Genomic DNA, 17,205 nt, shown 5'->3' with positions numbered 1-17,205 from the left:
GGGGAATGAACTCTGCGATTCAAAGCAGAGCGTGCATCCGCAGGGCGACTAAATGAACCAACCAAATGGTCCAGTGCGGTGACCAACGAGCCGCCCCTACGTCCCACCGGCGACTCCTGCAGAATCCCCACCAAATAGAAACGAAGATCGCCATGGAATCGCCTTCGATTTGAGACGCAAAAACAGATATTGAGGGGGAGTGGAGACGATTTCGAGCACATTACCTCCTCTCCTGTGGTCTCCGGCGACTCTTCAACGCCTACTCGAGCGTAGCCGCCTGTACGACGACTCCGCGAACGCCGCCGCCGTCTCGCTGTTGAATCGCCGCGAAATCGCCTCTGCGCCGCCGCCGAAGCGCAATGAGAGAGAGAGAGAGAGAGAGAGAGGAGGAAGACAGAGGGGGAGCCGCAGTGAACTGCCGCGATGTGGAGAAAAGAGGGTGCGGGCGTGGCGTTCGTGGGCGTTCGGGCGATGTGGCAACCGCCCGCACGGCAAGGGTGACAACCGTCGCCCAATCCGCCGCGGGTCCACCGTTCGAGCAAGTCGAGAAACTGCCTAACAACGACCACACATGACGTGGCATGCGACCTCCCTCCTCCTTGCTCCAAGATTCAAGCAAATACATCTGACGGCTCCAGACGCGTTCGGCCCAAGTTGCAAATGCCCACACATGTGGGTGTTAACATTTCCGTAAACATAATCCTCAAAATAAAGAAATAAATATATGGTATACATGGAAAATGATTGTTTTCTGTGCGCGCGCTGCCGTGTGAACATATGAACCCTTTCTTTTTTTGAGAGAGAGTGAGAGAAAAATGAACCCTTTCTTCTTCCTTGCATCGGCTGCCTCTTGCTTGAATATGGTCCATCGACATTTTTGAATCGAGGCACACCCTGCGACCCAATAGGGCATCATATCATCTCTTACGCCAAACCTTTTTTAAGGCGTAATGCATTTTATTCAATTGAAGAAACTTAAACAAAGTCTAGGATCTCGTCTGCAACAACCTGCAGAATACAATATGGTGGCACATCAAGCCCGTCTTTATTCATCTTAATGCTAACCCCCTCCTTAGCTAGTCTATGCGCAGCACCATTTGTTGTTCTTCTTGCCCGACACACCTAGGCTTCATGTTGAGTCCGTAGTAACGCTTTGACTTCCTCTACCAGTGGGCCTATAGCCGAGAGGTTCTTGTTGTCGTTCATCGTCGCCACCATCCCTTTGCTATCGAGCTCGAGGTGGACCTTCTGGATGTTTAGTTCTACTGCCAGTTGCACCGCCCACCGACATGCCAGGACTTCCCCTATATGCACCAGCATGGTCCCGTGGAATCACTCCTCCTTCTCCTTTAACTTGCGGTGTTGAACTAGCTCCATCGGTGTTTACTTTCATCTAGCCTAGCTCGGGTGGTTGCCATCCCTCTAGCTGCTTCTGCTGTGAAGTCTTGATGTGTCGCTCGTGCACCTCCCGTCACTCCCGCATATGATCATCTACCCTCTAGGCCACTGCCTTTGCATCCAAAATTCTCTTGCCTTTGTGTGCCTAATTTCTTGCAAGCCAAAGGCCATATAGGCCCTAAATCATCGTCTCTCTTTCAGCATCGCTTGCACCAGCGGGCCATTCTTGCAACCAAGTGGAAATGGCACTTTGGGACCCATTCACCTCCGGTGGAATGACTACAGGAACTTCTCCGACCGGGGCACCTTCTAGAATTGTTTGGAATGCGGGCAACCCCAAAACCGGGGTAGATGGATTTCTTTCTGCCACATGCTGCATAGAACACGCCCCCTTTGATTCTCTTACCATGCAGTTCGGCCACGACTACTAGCCCGTTCCTCAACAGCCTCCGGGTATGGATCTTTGCCTTATTCGGAGCATTTGTACCCAATAGTGCCAGCCAACCCTTGTGTTTTTTGAGCGAGGGCGAACTGCCCAGCCATCTGGTCTTCACCCCGTTGATGCTCATCCGCAAGTGGTACGCCGTCTTGATAGTAAACTAGCCATTCTTTGTGAAACAAGGAGACCTCGTGAAGAAGGTGGTGGATGAGAAGGATTATGGCATCTCTAAATGCATTCATCAAATGATGGCCCCCATTTGTCCGCGAACATGTCAGGACATGTTTGTGGATACCCCTATTGTATAGAGAAGATGGCATCACCCAGAGAGTCCTCACGTTACCATGTCATTTGACAAACATAATGATAGCCTAAGACACTGATGCAACACAACATCGGGGTGAGGAGTTATATATAGTGTCATGATGGCAGAAGAAAAAGGGAAGGAGATTGAGGAGCACTGGGAGAACAATGGGTAGGAGGAAGTGATGTGAGAATAAGGGCGGATAAGAGAGGGCAGAAAAAAAAAGACGGAAAGAAAGGGCGAAATAGTGGAAATTAAAGGGGCGGATAGGGAGGAGATTTTATTTTTCAAATTGTATGTTCTGTGTAGAAAATGTTAAAAAAAAACAGGCCTACAAAAAACTTAAGTATGTTTCCACAAGAAGGACCTAAAATTTGTACCACATCTGAAAATTTTCAAATAAAAAAGTTTGCCGAGTGCCACTCAAATAACAGTGGCAAAGTTGAACATAACGTACTAATAGCTTAAAACTATGGCCTGTCTTGACCGAAAACGCGGCCATGTCCAACCCCTTTGTAGTGTACCAGAAACATTCCGCCGGATGTATTTTGTCGGATACTGGCAAAGCTACGGCTATGCCAAGTGACATGCCTTTGCCGAGTGCTTTTCTTGCACTTGGTTTAGGCGCCACTATATTGAGTGCGCGACAAAAATCTTTCATTCGCTCTCCTCTAGTTGATATACTCTCGGTCCTAACAGGGTCACTCCTTTGGAAAAAGAAAGAGAACCCTCGCTATACAAACCGGATCTCAAAGGACATCATGTTTGATGATAAGCATGCAACTAACACGGGCAAAAAGAAATTATGAAAATAAAAAATCATGAATTTAAGGTCCATAATAAAAATAAAAAATAAAACCAAAAAGAACGAACAAAAAACAAAAAAGGATAAAAAAATCAAGAATGGGAAAAACAAAAAAATCGGTCAGAAGCTTCAACAAGCAATACAAAATCGGTCGAAAGGGCCTTACATGGGTCGGCCCACTCACAGATGTACCCTAAATAGAGGAGGGCAAGATGCACATGGACTAGTGATAGTTGGCACGAACCTTGTACTCCCTCCGATCCATATTGCTTGTCGCTGTTTTAGTACTTTAAAGTTGTAATAAAGCACCGACAGTAATATGGATCGAAGGAAGTAGCAAATATGCTCGTGTCCTAAGAGATAAATATGACAAGAGTTTTTTTCTTCTTCTAGATCTAGTTATGCTTTAGCAAATCCGACCTATCACGGAAAGGGGTACTAGAGATGCTCTTATACAAACCTGGCCAGGGCCGTGTCGCGCGGACCGGCACATGCATGGGATTTCGGTCCAGCACATGCCTGTCATGCCACGCGATTAAAAGTGTTTGGCCGGCCTTCAACCCACCCCGGGACAAGGCCGATCTGAAAGCCAGGCCTTAAGGTTGGCAGGACACAACTCTTTTATCTGTGGGCATGCATGGCCCGACGCGGCATGCAGCCCATTCGGCTTGTAACTAATTATTTTTCTAAAAAATATATTTGTTTGCATTTCTTAACTTTTGGATTTTTTTCCCTATATTATTTTTGAATTTTTTTTATTATTCTGTAGTTTTTACTTCTGTTTCCGTTTCTTTTTAGTCTCCTTATAAAATTTGTCTTAACTCAAACGTAGTAAAGTTTGAATAAGATTATAGAGAAAATATCAATGATCATAATATAAAATCAATATCATTAGATGCATCATTGAATTAACTTTCATATTATATATCTCCAGTATTGTAGATGTTGATAATTTTTGTTTATAAATTTGGTCAAAGTTTATGAAGTTTAACTTAAGACAAATCTTATATAAAAAGGTAAAAAAGAACAGGAGGGAGTAATTTTTTAGATTTTTTATTGAAACAAAAAAAACCCGGAAGGCTAAAAATAATGAGGGCTACTTGTGCAGCCGTGCCGGCCCGGGATTTATAACTGGTGTGTCGGGCCAATCCCCCCGTGGCCAGGCCTTCGGGCCGTCACTACCCTTTTCTTTAGAAAGAAGTATAGTTTTCACCCTCAACTCCTATCCAATGTCTCCATACCCCCCTAAAGTTGATTTTGGTCTGATTTGGACCCCAAAAATATCAATACCGGTTTAATCTACCCCTAAGCGGTTTAGTGTCACATCAAGAGTGGTTTTGCATGTGGTTTTCATTTATTTGATGATCACTTGGCGCTGATGTGGCAAATGGTCACTCTTTTCCCGGCCAGTGTTTACAATTCATAAATTCCCCAAATGGGCGCTTGAACCCTAAATTCCCCATCGACGCTCGCTCACTCGATTGAAGACCTCACGCTCGAATTCAGGCCTCACTCTTGAATCGGCTGCAGTCCATGGCGTCATCCGCGAGCTTCTCGGCTAGCTCCTCCACATGACACAGGTCCTATTCTAGTGGTATGGTTGCGGTGACACTGTCGCCGGTGCCATATCATGAGGGTCCGTTGCAGTACAAGTTAGTGTTGTGCGGATGCGGAGTGAAAGCCCGTCGGCAGATTACCTGAAGCCTGTTGAATCCAGGGAGGAGGTACCAGGATATCAAAGGTGTGTTCTTGTTGTTCTTGTGTGAGCCTATTTTCTTGGAAAAGTCCATTGTTAGCTGATTGCAATGCAATTTCAGGGTGTGGACTGTTGGTGAATCGTGGCATTACGTTGCTGAATCGTCTGAAAAAAGAGAATATGTAATTGAAGAATCTCGCTCTAGGCTGAAGCTTGCGTGGCGAAGGTAGTTGACTAGAGATGGGCATGAGGTTGTTTGTGAATGAGATGCAATTCAAGCACGCAGCAGCAGGGCCGTTGAGGGGCCCCCAAAATCAAGGGGCCCCCATTTTGGGTCCATATACGTGTATGCATGGTGTGAAAAATTTCAGTTTTTGGCCCAATGTTGCCTCTCTGTCATTTTAGTCTACTTGGGCCTGGTCCGCTCAAGGCCTCGAGCCATATGCTGGGTGGATCGATCCGAGCGATACGAAACGGCAGCCAGCGCAGGATGTGTATGTACGTTCCATGAGTTCCGCCGTTCCCTATTCCGTAATGGCTTCGCTTTCCATCTCATCTCTGTGATCGATCTTTTCGCTTCAGTGGCTCCGCGGCGATCGCTTTGCAGCCAGGAGACAGGCGGAAGCGAAACTGAACCGGACTTGCGAGCACCGGCCGCCGCCGAGCCGGCCAACACTGCCACGGTGCCGCCGAACAGAAGGCCAACCGGTGCCCTAAGCTCCTTTTTTTTTCTAATTTTGATACAAACTGTCAAGTTGTATTAAGATTTCACTAATATGTTTTGGAACAATTGTTTTCTAGTTGTTGAAGTTCAGAAATTGTCATAGATTCAAGATTTTCAATAGTTGCTCGTCCTATGGTCCAAGACCAAAATCAAGGTTCTATCTGATTCTTACTGTTCAAGTCACAAGCCTATAATTCATATGAGTTTACCAGTTCAAATGCATTAATATTTTTTTGTTTGGTTCATAAACAGAAACAATCTTGCATTCTAGTTTTAGAAGAAAGTATGATTTTGTGCCTTAAAGCGTAAGAAGAAACAGTAATTAGAAGAAGATGATCAATCTCAAAGGGGTGCTCTTGATAAATTTGTTGTAAGAATTTGCATTGCTAGTTGAGAATTTTCTAAAGATTGTACTACTAAATAACATAATTATAAATTGTATAATTAAGTGATTATGCTTGAGTTATATGTTATGATTTTTTTTCAAATGTTAGGGCCCCATTTTGCTTTTCGCACCGGGGCCCCGAATTTCTGAAGACGGCCCTGCGCAGCAGTAGTAGAATTAGGTCCTTAAGTAGTAGAAGACTTGCAGATAAAATTAGCAAGATTTAGACGTGAGTAGTGCCTGTTGTAATTCACATGAGTAGTGCTTCATGCTGAGAATTTATAAGAAAATGTCTGTAGGATGTTCAGAAGATTGAATTTTTCAGAAAAAAAATTCCTCAGCGTAAGCACACAATTCTTCATAACTGAGCATAAACACCTCTGCCTCTAGTTCTCCTGAGTAGTCAACCTGTCCATTTTTCCTCTCAAATGAGCCGGCTTAATGATATCTGGTCAACAAGTAATCAAGTGGATCTCGCAGATCCAAACGAGCTGCAAAATGAATGAAATTTCTTCTCAGTTATACTTACAGAGTAAACAAATGCAATCATAATTCAGTCCATATTCTGTCCAAATACACTAGTTTAATTGGGTAAACTAAAACCCTCATTATATTCCCAGAATAGCGGGGATAAACCCCGAAAGTACATCACGTTACAATAGATGGCACCAAGAAAATAAAAATATACAACCATGACACCAAGCATGTGTACACGTACATGAAGATAAATGACATGTACAAAACTTGAAGCTGCAGTCAAAACTACTAAAACTACTGAAAATACAGTCAAAACTACTAAAACTGTAGTCAAATGCAACTGCACTATTGAAACTGCAGTCAAAACTGTACTCAAAACTACTAAAACTACTCTGAATTCAGTCCAAATTCAGACTAGTTATACTGCAGTACTAAAATTACAGTAAAAGTTCTGTACAAATGCTGTCAAAATTCAGAGTATTTATACTGTATACTAAAACAACAGTCAAAATTCAGAGTTAACACTCTTCAGCAGTCAAATTCGGTCAAAAACGTCACGTTCTGTTTCTATAAAACAATCATCACTACAAGCACAATGCAAATTCATCTACTTTATTTCTGAAATTAACAGGCCAGTCATCTGCACGTTCTGTTTCTATAAGACAATCATCAGTACAAGCACAATGCAAATTCATCTACTTTATTTCTGAAATTAACAGGCCGGCCATCTGCAAATTAGCCCATTTTAATATCAAAACAACAGAGCTATCACGAACACATGATGCAATCAAGCCTCGTCCTTAACACGAACATTACTACGGTAAGCATACCTGAAGCCATCGCTTGATTCTGACAAAGATGGACTCGCGACGATTGAGGGCAGCGTAGCCCTAACCGCGGAATACGACAGACCGCGCGCTTCCTCTATCCCATGCTAAGGTGACGTCAAGTGAGAGAGACGGTGGCCGCCGCCGGCGACGACGGGGACGCAATTGCAGTAGGTGTGGATGGCGGCGCTGCGGCCTTTCCGGTTTCCTGTCTGCACTAGGAAGGCGAAACATGACGAAGACGAACGCCCACTTATTTCAGCGACCAGCTGCCATATAAGCACGCCACGTCAGTGACAAATCAGTGCCTAATCGCAAAATCAGATGCAAAACCACTCTTGATGTGACACTAAACCACTCAGGGGGAGATTAAACCGGTATTGACATTTTTGGGGTCTAAATCAGACCAAAATCGACTTTGGGGGGTTACGGAGACATTGGACAGGATTTGAGGGTGAAAACTATACTTCTTTCTTTATGAAAGGGCCGACACGGGCCGTGCCATGTCAGGCCCTTTTACAGCCGGTCCGGCCCACGTGACCCTTTTACACCACCCGCTTCATTCGCTCATTCGCTCAAAAGGAAAAAGAAAAAACACCACCCGCTTCAACGCCGTCAAATCGACTTCCGCCCACAATCCCTAAAAGAAACTTGCGCCCACCAAATCACGCGTTCCCCACTCCGTTCCCCTCATGTCCAGCGCCGGCGACCCCGCCGGTGCGGCGGCCGCGGCGGCGCCCAACCCGTCGGTGCGCGCCCCGAGGCTGCCCCGCTGGACGCGGCAGGAGATACTGGTGCTCATCGAGGGCAAGCGCATGGTTGAAGTCCGCGGCGGCGTGCGCGGCGGGAGGGGGCGCCTGGCGGCGGCGGCGGCGGCCGGGGCAACCGGGGAGGGGGCGGCGGCGGCGCTGGAGCCCAAGTGGGCCGCCGTCGCGGAGTACTGCCGGCGGCATGGCGTGGAGAGGGGGGCCGTGCAGTGCCGGAAGCGGTGGAGCAACCTCGCTGGGGACTGGAAGAAGATAAAGGAGTGGGAGCGGGCGGCCGCCGGCGCGCGGGAGCCCTCGTTCTGGGCCATGCGCAACGACGCGAGGCGGGAGCGCCGGCTCCCTGGCTTCTTCGACCGCGAGGTGTACGGCATACTCGAAGGTCGAGGTCGGGGGGTCGTCGCCGGCAGCAGCTCCGGTGGTGGTGCCGCCGTGGAGGAAGTAGGGGTGGTGCGCATGGAGGAGGATGATGATGAGGAGACGGGGGAGGAGGAAGAGGAGAGAGGGAAGGGGAAGGAGGTGGCAGTGGCAGTGGCAGTGGAGACCGTGTTTGACAGTGGCCGGCCCGCCGGGGAGGAGGTCCTCTTCTCGGAGGAGGAAGATGCTGAGACGCCAGAGGCGACGCCGGCACCACCGCCGGCGGTCATCGCCTTGCCGATTTCCGAGAATTCGGAGGCATCAAGGCAACAGAGCGCACAGCAAGGCACAACAAAAGACAGGCAAGGAGGGCATCAAGGCAGCACCAAGACAGGAGGCTCACCGACTCTGCAGCAGAGCGGGCAGAAGAGACAGCGAACCGGCAACGACAGTGAGCCCAGAGCAGAAGGCATAGCAGACAAGCTGCTGGAGATCCTAGAGCGGAACAGCCAGATCATGACGGCGCAGCTGGAGGCGCAGAACATGAACTCGGAGCGCGACCGCGAGGAGAGGAGAGAGCAGGCCAACAGCCTCGCCGTGGTGCTCGGCAGGCTCGCCGATGCTCTTGGCAGGATCGCCGATAAGCTCTAGCTACCTGGACTGGAGCCGCATGCCTGGACAGAAGAAGTTGGGTGTACAGATTGGTATAGGAGGATGATTCTCTCCTGGCATTTGATTCCTTTTTCTCTTTGTGATAAACTGGTTCCGGAATTCAGTCCGGAAGGGTGGGGGATTTATCATGTACTGTATGTAGGGTGATATAAGGTTATATATAATATATATATACTGTCATTCAGGTGATCTTATTCTGAACTAGAGAGATCTTGATTGTGTATGCGTCGTGTGCTGAAATGGAAATATTCCGTATGCATGTTTTGCTGGGTAAAAAAGAATGATTTCTTAAGTGATAAAATAAATTCCTTTGCGGGAGAATTTTGAAGGCTCGCTTGCTCAGCACTATGACAAATGGGGGCAATATATTCTCGGTGAAATCTGCTTACAGGCTCTATAATGAAGATAAACCTTAATCGTGATACTGGGAGCCCCTCTAGCTCTAGTGTTGCAGAAAAGCCTCCACCTTGGCCATGTATCTGGAAAGTTAACTGTTCCAAACAAAGATGGATATGAACCCAACATGTTTCCTGTGCAACAGGGATTTCGAAGACCGCGGGCATCTGTTTTTCAAGTTCAAATTAGTGAAGCAAGTGTGGAGAGAATGTGGATTGGAAGAACAAAGGGGGATCCCTAGCTCCAAAGTAAATTAATGCTAGAGAGGCGATGGTCTGATGGAATGGAAGGAATCTGCAGCATGAAGGAGGAGGACAGAATTTGCATTATAGTGTTGTTGATGTGGACATGGTGGAATGAACTCAACAAAATCAGAGAAGTGGGGAAGGCAAAAAAAATTCTGGAGAAGTAGTGTGGATGATGATCAAACACAAGACAGCGGAGTTCCTGGAAATATGAGTTTCAGGCTGCGGGTGAAGCACTTCCGATCGCCAGCGGGTTGGGAATGGGCAAAGGTGCTCCTGGAAACTGATGATATGGAGTCGAAGCAGGGTATGGAGGCTGAAAGCTGTACTTCGTCGCGATTTTTCAAGATGTGAAGACTTTTGCTAGACTTCACTTTCTGAATTTCAAAGTCATGTACTGTGCAAGAACATGTAATGATGTTGCGCATGCCCTTTCAGGTTTCAGCAATGGGGCAGCAATAGGATAATAAACAGTCCAGCTTCCATATGCCAGATGTATCCGCCCTGTGCCTTATGTAATGTCTTTATTGGAGAGCAATTTAGCTCTATGTATACTAGAGTAGTTATTTAAATGCAAGGTCATGCATTAAAAAGACATCAGCCAACAAATTGGCCATTTGGAGATACAAGGCCAAAGAAATTACTTGTAACTTGCAACACAGTATCCATCAGCCAATATCAGTACTCCATACACTACTCCATATATAACCAAATTTCCGGTTCGACGACAACTTGTACAAGAGCTTACAGTAAAAAATAGTGCTACAAACATTACAGAGGCACACCATAAAGGCTTCAAGTCCAGTTACAGCAGCACTGAACAACTCAACACAGGATTACAAACCGCATAGGTACAGCTACTCCGTCAAGGTAAAGAAAAATGGTAAAGAACAACAGATCAAATCAGAATCCCCGCAAGGCATGTGACCAAACATCTATCTACATATCACAAGGCGAGGTGAGCCGAGCTGAGCCTCACGAGGTTGGCATCAATGTGGCACCAACCAGAGGGCTCCGAAATAGACGACTGGAGTGAGGCCGAACTGGTTCAGACATGAGGCGGCGCTCCATGGTGACTTTCAGGTCGTGGCGGTGGTGTTGGGGGTGTGGGCAGCTCTGGCCTGCTGTAGAACACCGTCGTGATGAACCCGGTGGCAGGGGAGCCCACGGACGACCGCACCCAACCGTTCGGTCCTTTGTCCAGATAGCAGTCCGTTATATCATGCAGGGTGATTGCTGGGTCCACTTTCTTGCCAGCGCACATCAACTCCACCTGCAAGCACACCATAGGTCGATACATATGAAAAATATTGAAAGCTATCAGTTGATAGGAGGTTTTGATGAACCGAGAAAATGCTTCTCTCATTCTATAAATGGGATTTGTGATTACGCCCAAAAGAGGCAAAAGGATGTCCGACACAAATTCGGACTCCAAGCTGGGAACAATAATTTGAGTTTTCTCTCAGGTCTAGCTTATCACTGACACTGAGAGAAGGGAAAACATACCTCAGCTTCACTTGAAAGATTGAGTTTCTGCACAAGGTACTTTTGTATGAAGGAAGCAGGCAATTCAACATCCCTAGGTCAATGTGATAAAGGCGCAAGTTAGCGCAAACTTAACATATTGTGTTTGTACATGAAACAGTAGCCTGGATAACTCACTTGATCCTCAAAAATTTCGTAGGTAGCTGTGGTAAAGGAGGTTGTCCCTTCCTGAAACAAATGAAAACACAAAAGCATGATTTCTGTGTTTCCTTTAAAAAGTACAATAAACGTCGTAAGATAAGTCTAGTGCTTCTTACTGGTCAAAAGCAGCCACTAGATAGAACCATAATGCTCGCAATCTTCTCTTTTTCCTAGGTTGTTTTGCCTTGAATATTTTCTTTTTCCCCTTCAGAGTGAACACTTTCTTGCTTCCAGTCTTCTTCACTAGATTCTCCTTTTTTGCCAGGTGTTCCTTAGACTCCAACAAGCGTTTCAAGAGGCTAGCCTTTGCTTCATTGGAAGGAGCACCATGCTCTGGATCATCAGACTTGATTCCAGTTCTATTGTCCTCTTCGGAACCTGATTTGAGAGATTTTTTACTTTTACCAACTCTAATATGAGAGGCCAAAGGTTTCCATCCTCCAACTTTCTTTGTTGCATCTTTATTGCCCTGCAAGGTAGAATACTGCATATAAATCATGTAAAGCACGAAAAGAATAACTAACCAGATATGACTTATACATTCAAAAAGAGTGAAACCCAAACAAACATTGACCAATACATACATTGCAGGGTCTGAAGGGTGTGGACAATACTTCCTCACAAACAGTTATTGCATTTGATGCATTCATAAATGACATTAAGGTTCGAACACAAATTTTAACGGCACTGTGCATCATATGTGTATAGAAAACAAATAAGAGTTCAAGACAAACACAAAGACCGTGTTGTGCAACTATCCTAATGTCACCAGCCGATACGTACATGTGTACACACCGTAAATCTCACCATGGTTGATTGAAAAGAGTCAACTAAATCGATGTTTGTATGATCCCTTGCACAGTCGATGTTGATGCTACTCAATTACGACCTATATGATTAAACAAGAAACCTCAAATGCACATAAACACTTCAGGTACCAAACAAACAAAGGATCAAAGGACCTCTTGCTCTATTCATTTAGCATACCAGACATACAATGTATAAAGAAGTGCTCAGAACCAAGATGTGCCCAATAGAATAAAGTCAACCGATATGTTTTAGCCCCAAAAGTAGTCACATAGTGCTGCTACGAAATTACAGCCTTCAGATTAAAACAAAAGCTACATACCAAAGACAAGCTGCGTAAGCACGAAGCTTTTGTTCTCCTCTTTGTGAGGCATTTCTGTATAGACACCCGAGGACCATGGACTGACAGTGAAGATAGAGATCTTTCTTTTCTCTTGACAGGTGATTCGACCGGTGATATGGCTTCTTGGTCCACAACCTTCCGTCTTTTAGAAGGAAATATCTTTGACCTCACATATTGTAGGCTGTGATCAACTCTGAACAGAAAATTGATTGACATGAACCATAAGCTTAAGTTGTTTATTAAAAAACAGACAATAACGTCTGCTTGTGATATGTAGGTTGTGACAAACCTGAGTTTCTCCTCTGGAGCACAGCCTAAATCAATGTTGCAAGTAGGGCAGTAGCAGATCTCCTTATCGATGAACTCCTTAGATATGCACTTTCTGCAAACTGATCAAAGGTATAAATCAATGGTTGAAGCACAAAAATGGAAGAACCAATTAAGATTTTACAGATAATTTCTGAAGGGCTGTTTTTCACAGTAACCTTAATAGGCTCAAACACACAGAAATCAGAGAAGAATAACTGAAAATTCTCGCTCCTTTCCAAAGATAGATGACGAACTGCTTTGCAATCTCCAATACGCAATTTTAACCATTAGCTTTTAAGGAAATACTCCCTCCGTCTGGAAATACTTGTCGGAGAAATGGATAAAAATATATCCATTTCTCCGACAAGTATTTCCGGACGGAGGGAGTATTACAAAGAAATTATTATTGTGAAACTAATTTCATGACAATCAAATGGTCTCGTCTACACCTAACCAGCCTAATTATTTTTTCCTGACAACTAATGAAGTTGAAGATGCCATAGTGGATCCACCAATCACAATCTTTCTACATTTCCAGTGACTTTATGTACAGTTAGCTGGTGATCTCACTGTCTCCTCTTTTTTATTAACGATAGAAAATATTATATGACAGAGAAAACTACGCATTTCAAACTTAAGCAGGTTTATTTAATGAAATGTACCTACGACATCGGTTTGTTGGCTAAAATTTTTAACCCTTTCCGGTGCCCCAACAGGCTCATTACCTACAAACACAAAAACAGCACCAAGGCCTCCTACAACCACAAATCCCTAGCAACCATTGAAGTAACTATTAAGTCTGAAACAAGTTGCCTACAGCCTCCTGGCAAACCATAATTCATCTGATTTCACTTGGATCACTGGCCATGCTCAAAATCTCACTGCCATTCGAGCGCCCAATCACTAATGTTATCTCCTGAATGGGCGAAACACTCACAAAAAGCATGAGCAGAAAACCAATACTTGTGGTCCTGGGGAATTAGAAGTTAGCCTCTCCGAGACAAGCTAACAGAGCATGTATATACTGAAGCTACCACCTTTCCACATCAGGCATTCAGACAAGCATACCTGTTGCATATATCCTCTATAATACCCATACAATGATGCAAATGACAACGAAAACGCCAATCCTCTGAGGAGACAGCCAACGCATCCACCTTCCACACTTTTAGCACCCAGAACCACACACAAATCGCAGCGCGTGGGAAAGTATCGACGCACGCCGCCACCTCTCCACGCATCGCGTGAGACGCTCGCAAAATTTGATGTGAATGTGCATAGAGAAACAATGAGGGCCCTGCTTCTTCTGAAACAGAAGGGAACTGTTGAGGAGTACAAAAGGGAGTTCCTGCAATTAGTGTATCAGGTCAAGCTATATGAGTGAGCAGTTAGTGACACATTTTTGGTAACCAGATTTATGTTAGGGCTTAAGGAGGAGCTCAAGGGAGCTTAAGAGATACAATTTCCCATCACCATAGCTGCTGCAGCAGCTTTTGCAACGGTGCAGGAAGCCACATTGGCTAGACAAAAAAACAGCAAATTTCAGTCTAAAGCAAACCTTCAGCGAACCAGAGAACAGAATAAGCACTGGGTCTGGAGCATTGTGGAAGGCAAGGCAGTTGAAGGAGTACAGAAGGGCAAATGGGTTATCTTTTTGGCTGTGGAGAAAAATTTGCTCCAGGGCATGTTTGTGTGCAGAAGCCAGCTGGTCCAACCTAAGCTATGGCCATCACCACAGATCAACAAGACAATGCACAGATATCTGATAACATATTAGATGCTCTAGCAGTGCAAGAAGCCATTGAGGAACTGTTGCTGTCTGTTAATGCCCTGTCAGGAGCTGAGCACCCAAAAACAATCAGATTCAGAGCTCTATTGGGTAAAAGTGGTGCTATCCTGTTAGATTCTGGCAGTACACATAGTTTTATTGATCCAGCTGTTGTGCCTAGAATAGCAGCAGAGACCAAACAGTTATCCACTCCTTTAACTGTCAAGGTGGCTAATGGGGAAACTCTTGCATGTTCATCTGAAGTTCCTGCTCTAACTTAGTGGTTACAGGGCAAAACCTTTACTTATGCTGCCAAAGTGGTGGAGCCGGGAGGCTATGACATTATTTTGGGCATGGATTGGTTGGAACAATGGGGTCCCATGACCTGCCATTGGAAGGAAAAGTGGATTGAGTTTCAGTGCCAAGAAAAGATGGTCAAACTGCAGGGAATTCAAACTAGCCAACAGTCTGATCTGAGGGAAATGTCTATGGATCAGGTTGTCAAATGTTACAAAGGGAATGACATATGGGCCATTGCTATTTTATTTCCACAAGACAAGACCCAACCAGAAGAGCCTCCTGCAGAAGTACAGCAACTGTTGCAATCCTTCTCTAATGTGTTCCAAGAACCAACAGGCCTGCCTCCTGTCAGAGCGCTAGACCATACCGTCCACCTTATTCCAGGAGCCACTCCAGTAAATTGTAGACCTTACAGATACCCTCCTCTGCAAAAGGATGAGACTGAGAAGCAAGTGAGCAAAATGCTAACTGAAGGGTTGATCACACCAAGCATGAGTCCCTTTGCTATCACAAACAAGTTGCCTACAGCCTCCTGGCAAACCATAATGCATCTGATTTCACTTGGATCACTGCCCATGCTCAAAATCTCGCTGTCATTCAAGCACCAAATCACTCATGTTATCTCCTGAATGGGCGAAACACTCGCAAAAAGCATGAGCAGCAAACCCATACTTGCGGTCCTGGGGAATTGGCAGAAGTTAGCCTCTCTGCGACAAGCTAACAGAGTATGTATATATAGAAGCTACCACCTTTCGACATCAGACATTCAGACGAGCACACCTCTTGCATATGACCTCTATAATAACCCATTCAATGATACGAATGACAAAGAAATTGCAAATTCTCTGACGAGACAGCCAACGCATTCAGCTTCCACGCGCAGCAGCCAGAACCGCACACAAATCGCAGGGCGTGGGAAAGTATGGACGCACGCCGCCACCTTTCGAGGCATCGCCTCAGACGCGCCGGGGCCAGGGATCACCGCGGCGGGCGCAGATTCGACGCACGGAACGGCCGGAGCAAGCGGCCGCCTTGCACGCTATAATTCGGCCACAGCGCGCTACGGTCGCAGACGCGGAGACGGGGATGGAGGGAGCGGGAGCGGTGGGGGACTCACAGGTGTGGAGGCACTCGGTGATGGTGGCGGCGTCGCGGAGCAGGCGGCGGCAGAGCGGGCAGGTGAGGCACGCCACCAGGGCCGCGCGCTTCACCATCACGACGCCTGCGCCCCCGACCCCGCCGTCTCCTCCCGCGCCTCCGCCGGACGGCGCGGGGCACGCCAGCACGGCGTTCTGCATGCCGGCCGGCGAGGGCCTCTCTCTCCTCGCAGCTCCGCCCTTTTCCCCCGGACCGGACGCGAGCACGACCGGACGGAACCCCCCTCCCCTCCTCTGCGACAGCGACAGTGACGGCCGCTGTGTCGAATGTCGATCGATCCCAGGCGACGTGTCGGCCGAGGTCTAGGTCGCCGTGGACCCAGCCCACTCGCTCCCACCCTGGCCCAAGCCCACCAGCCCATCCACCGCCCACCGCCGGCCCGGCCCATGAACCCGCGGTCCTCGAGCCTTGACCACCCGCGTGAATGCTTCACGTGTGGCACACTGATCCACGCTCCCAGATCTGGAAACCTCCGCGACCGCACGCCTCCCTCCCGCCGGAGCGCCGCCATGGAGGAGAGGGAGGCCCAGCGGTGGGCGTCGCTGATGCCGGAGCTGGTCGACCGCGTCGCCAACCTGCTTCTCGACACCGCCGACGTCGACTGCTACATGGCGCTCCGCGCCGTCTGCCACAGCTGGCGCGCGGCGACCGCCGACCCGGGGCGCACGCTGGACCCGCGCTTCCGGCCGCGCGGCTGGGTCATGCTCGACTACCCGTCCCACGGCGTCGACGCGCGCCTCCTCGTCAACACCGCCACGGGCCGCTTCCACGGCCGGCGCATGCCCATCCTCGGCGCCTACTTCGTCGTCTCCGTCACCGCCGACGGGCTGCTCGTGCTGGCCGCCAGGGACCCGCCCCACGCCGCCTGCGTGCTCCACCCCTTCACCGGCCACATGGTCCGCTTCGCGGCCCGCATGCGCGCCCACGTGCTCGCCGCCGCCGTCTCCGGCTCGTCCCCGCCCTACCTCGTCCTCTACTGCCAGGACTCCATGAAGCTCTACCGGGCCAGCCCCGACAGCAAGGAGTTCGTCAGGTACAAGAAGAGGTACGCGTACCCTCTGGTCAGGAAGGCCGTCCAGGGCCTCGTCGCCGTCGACGGCCACCAGGGGCATCTGCCGCCGCTCCCGGCCGCGGTGGTCGCCAAGATCGCCGATCTGATGAGCCCGTTCAACGACGTGCCTGCCGACGTGCCCGCCGAGGGGATCGACACCGCCTCCTGGAAGCGCTGCTTCGTGGTGGAGTCCGCCGGGGAAACGCTGGTCGTCTTCAAGCTCGAGAGCCGCGTGGAGGTCTTCAAGATGGACACGGCCGCAAGCACGCTGGAGCGCATCAAGAGCATCGGCAG

General features: G+C 47.8%; 2 protein-coding genes across 2 annotated transcripts; one reads left to right on the top strand and one right to left on the bottom strand.

Moving 5' to 3' along the window:
- The first annotated feature begins 7,659 nt into the window (after window positions 1-7,659).
- LOC123105431 (trihelix transcription factor ASR3) lies at window positions 7,660-9,049 on the top strand. Its single transcript, XM_044527491.1, has one exon. The coding sequence runs from the start codon at window positions 7,748-7,750 to the stop codon at window positions 8,825-8,827; it is 1,080 nt and encodes a 359-aa protein (XP_044383426.1). The 5' UTR covers window positions 7,660-7,747; the 3' UTR covers window positions 8,828-9,049.
- A 1,108-nt stretch (window positions 9,050-10,157) lies between these two features.
- Window positions 10,158-16,127, bottom strand: LOC123105430 (E3 ubiquitin protein ligase DRIP2). The gene is made up of 7 exons (XM_044527490.1): window positions 15,820-16,127; window positions 12,615-12,714; window positions 12,305-12,518; window positions 11,292-11,644; window positions 11,152-11,202; window positions 10,996-11,068; window positions 10,158-10,762 (listed from the first exon to the last, which is right to left on the bottom strand). Exons 1-7 carry the CDS (start codon window positions 15,998-16,000, stop codon window positions 10,538-10,540), a joined length of 1,197 nt encoding a protein of 398 aa, XP_044383425.1. The 5' UTR covers window positions 16,001-16,127; the 3' UTR covers window positions 10,158-10,537.
- Between the last annotated feature and the right edge of the window lie 1,078 nt (window positions 16,128-17,205).

The sequence above is a fragment of the Triticum aestivum genome, chromosome 5A, assembly GCF_018294505.1.
Source record: "Triticum aestivum cultivar Chinese Spring chromosome 5A, IWGSC CS RefSeq v2.1, whole genome shotgun sequence".
Taxonomy (NCBI): Eukaryota; Viridiplantae; Streptophyta; class Magnoliopsida; order Poales; family Poaceae; genus Triticum; species Triticum aestivum.
This window is presented reverse-complemented; position numbering and strand designations above follow the sequence as displayed.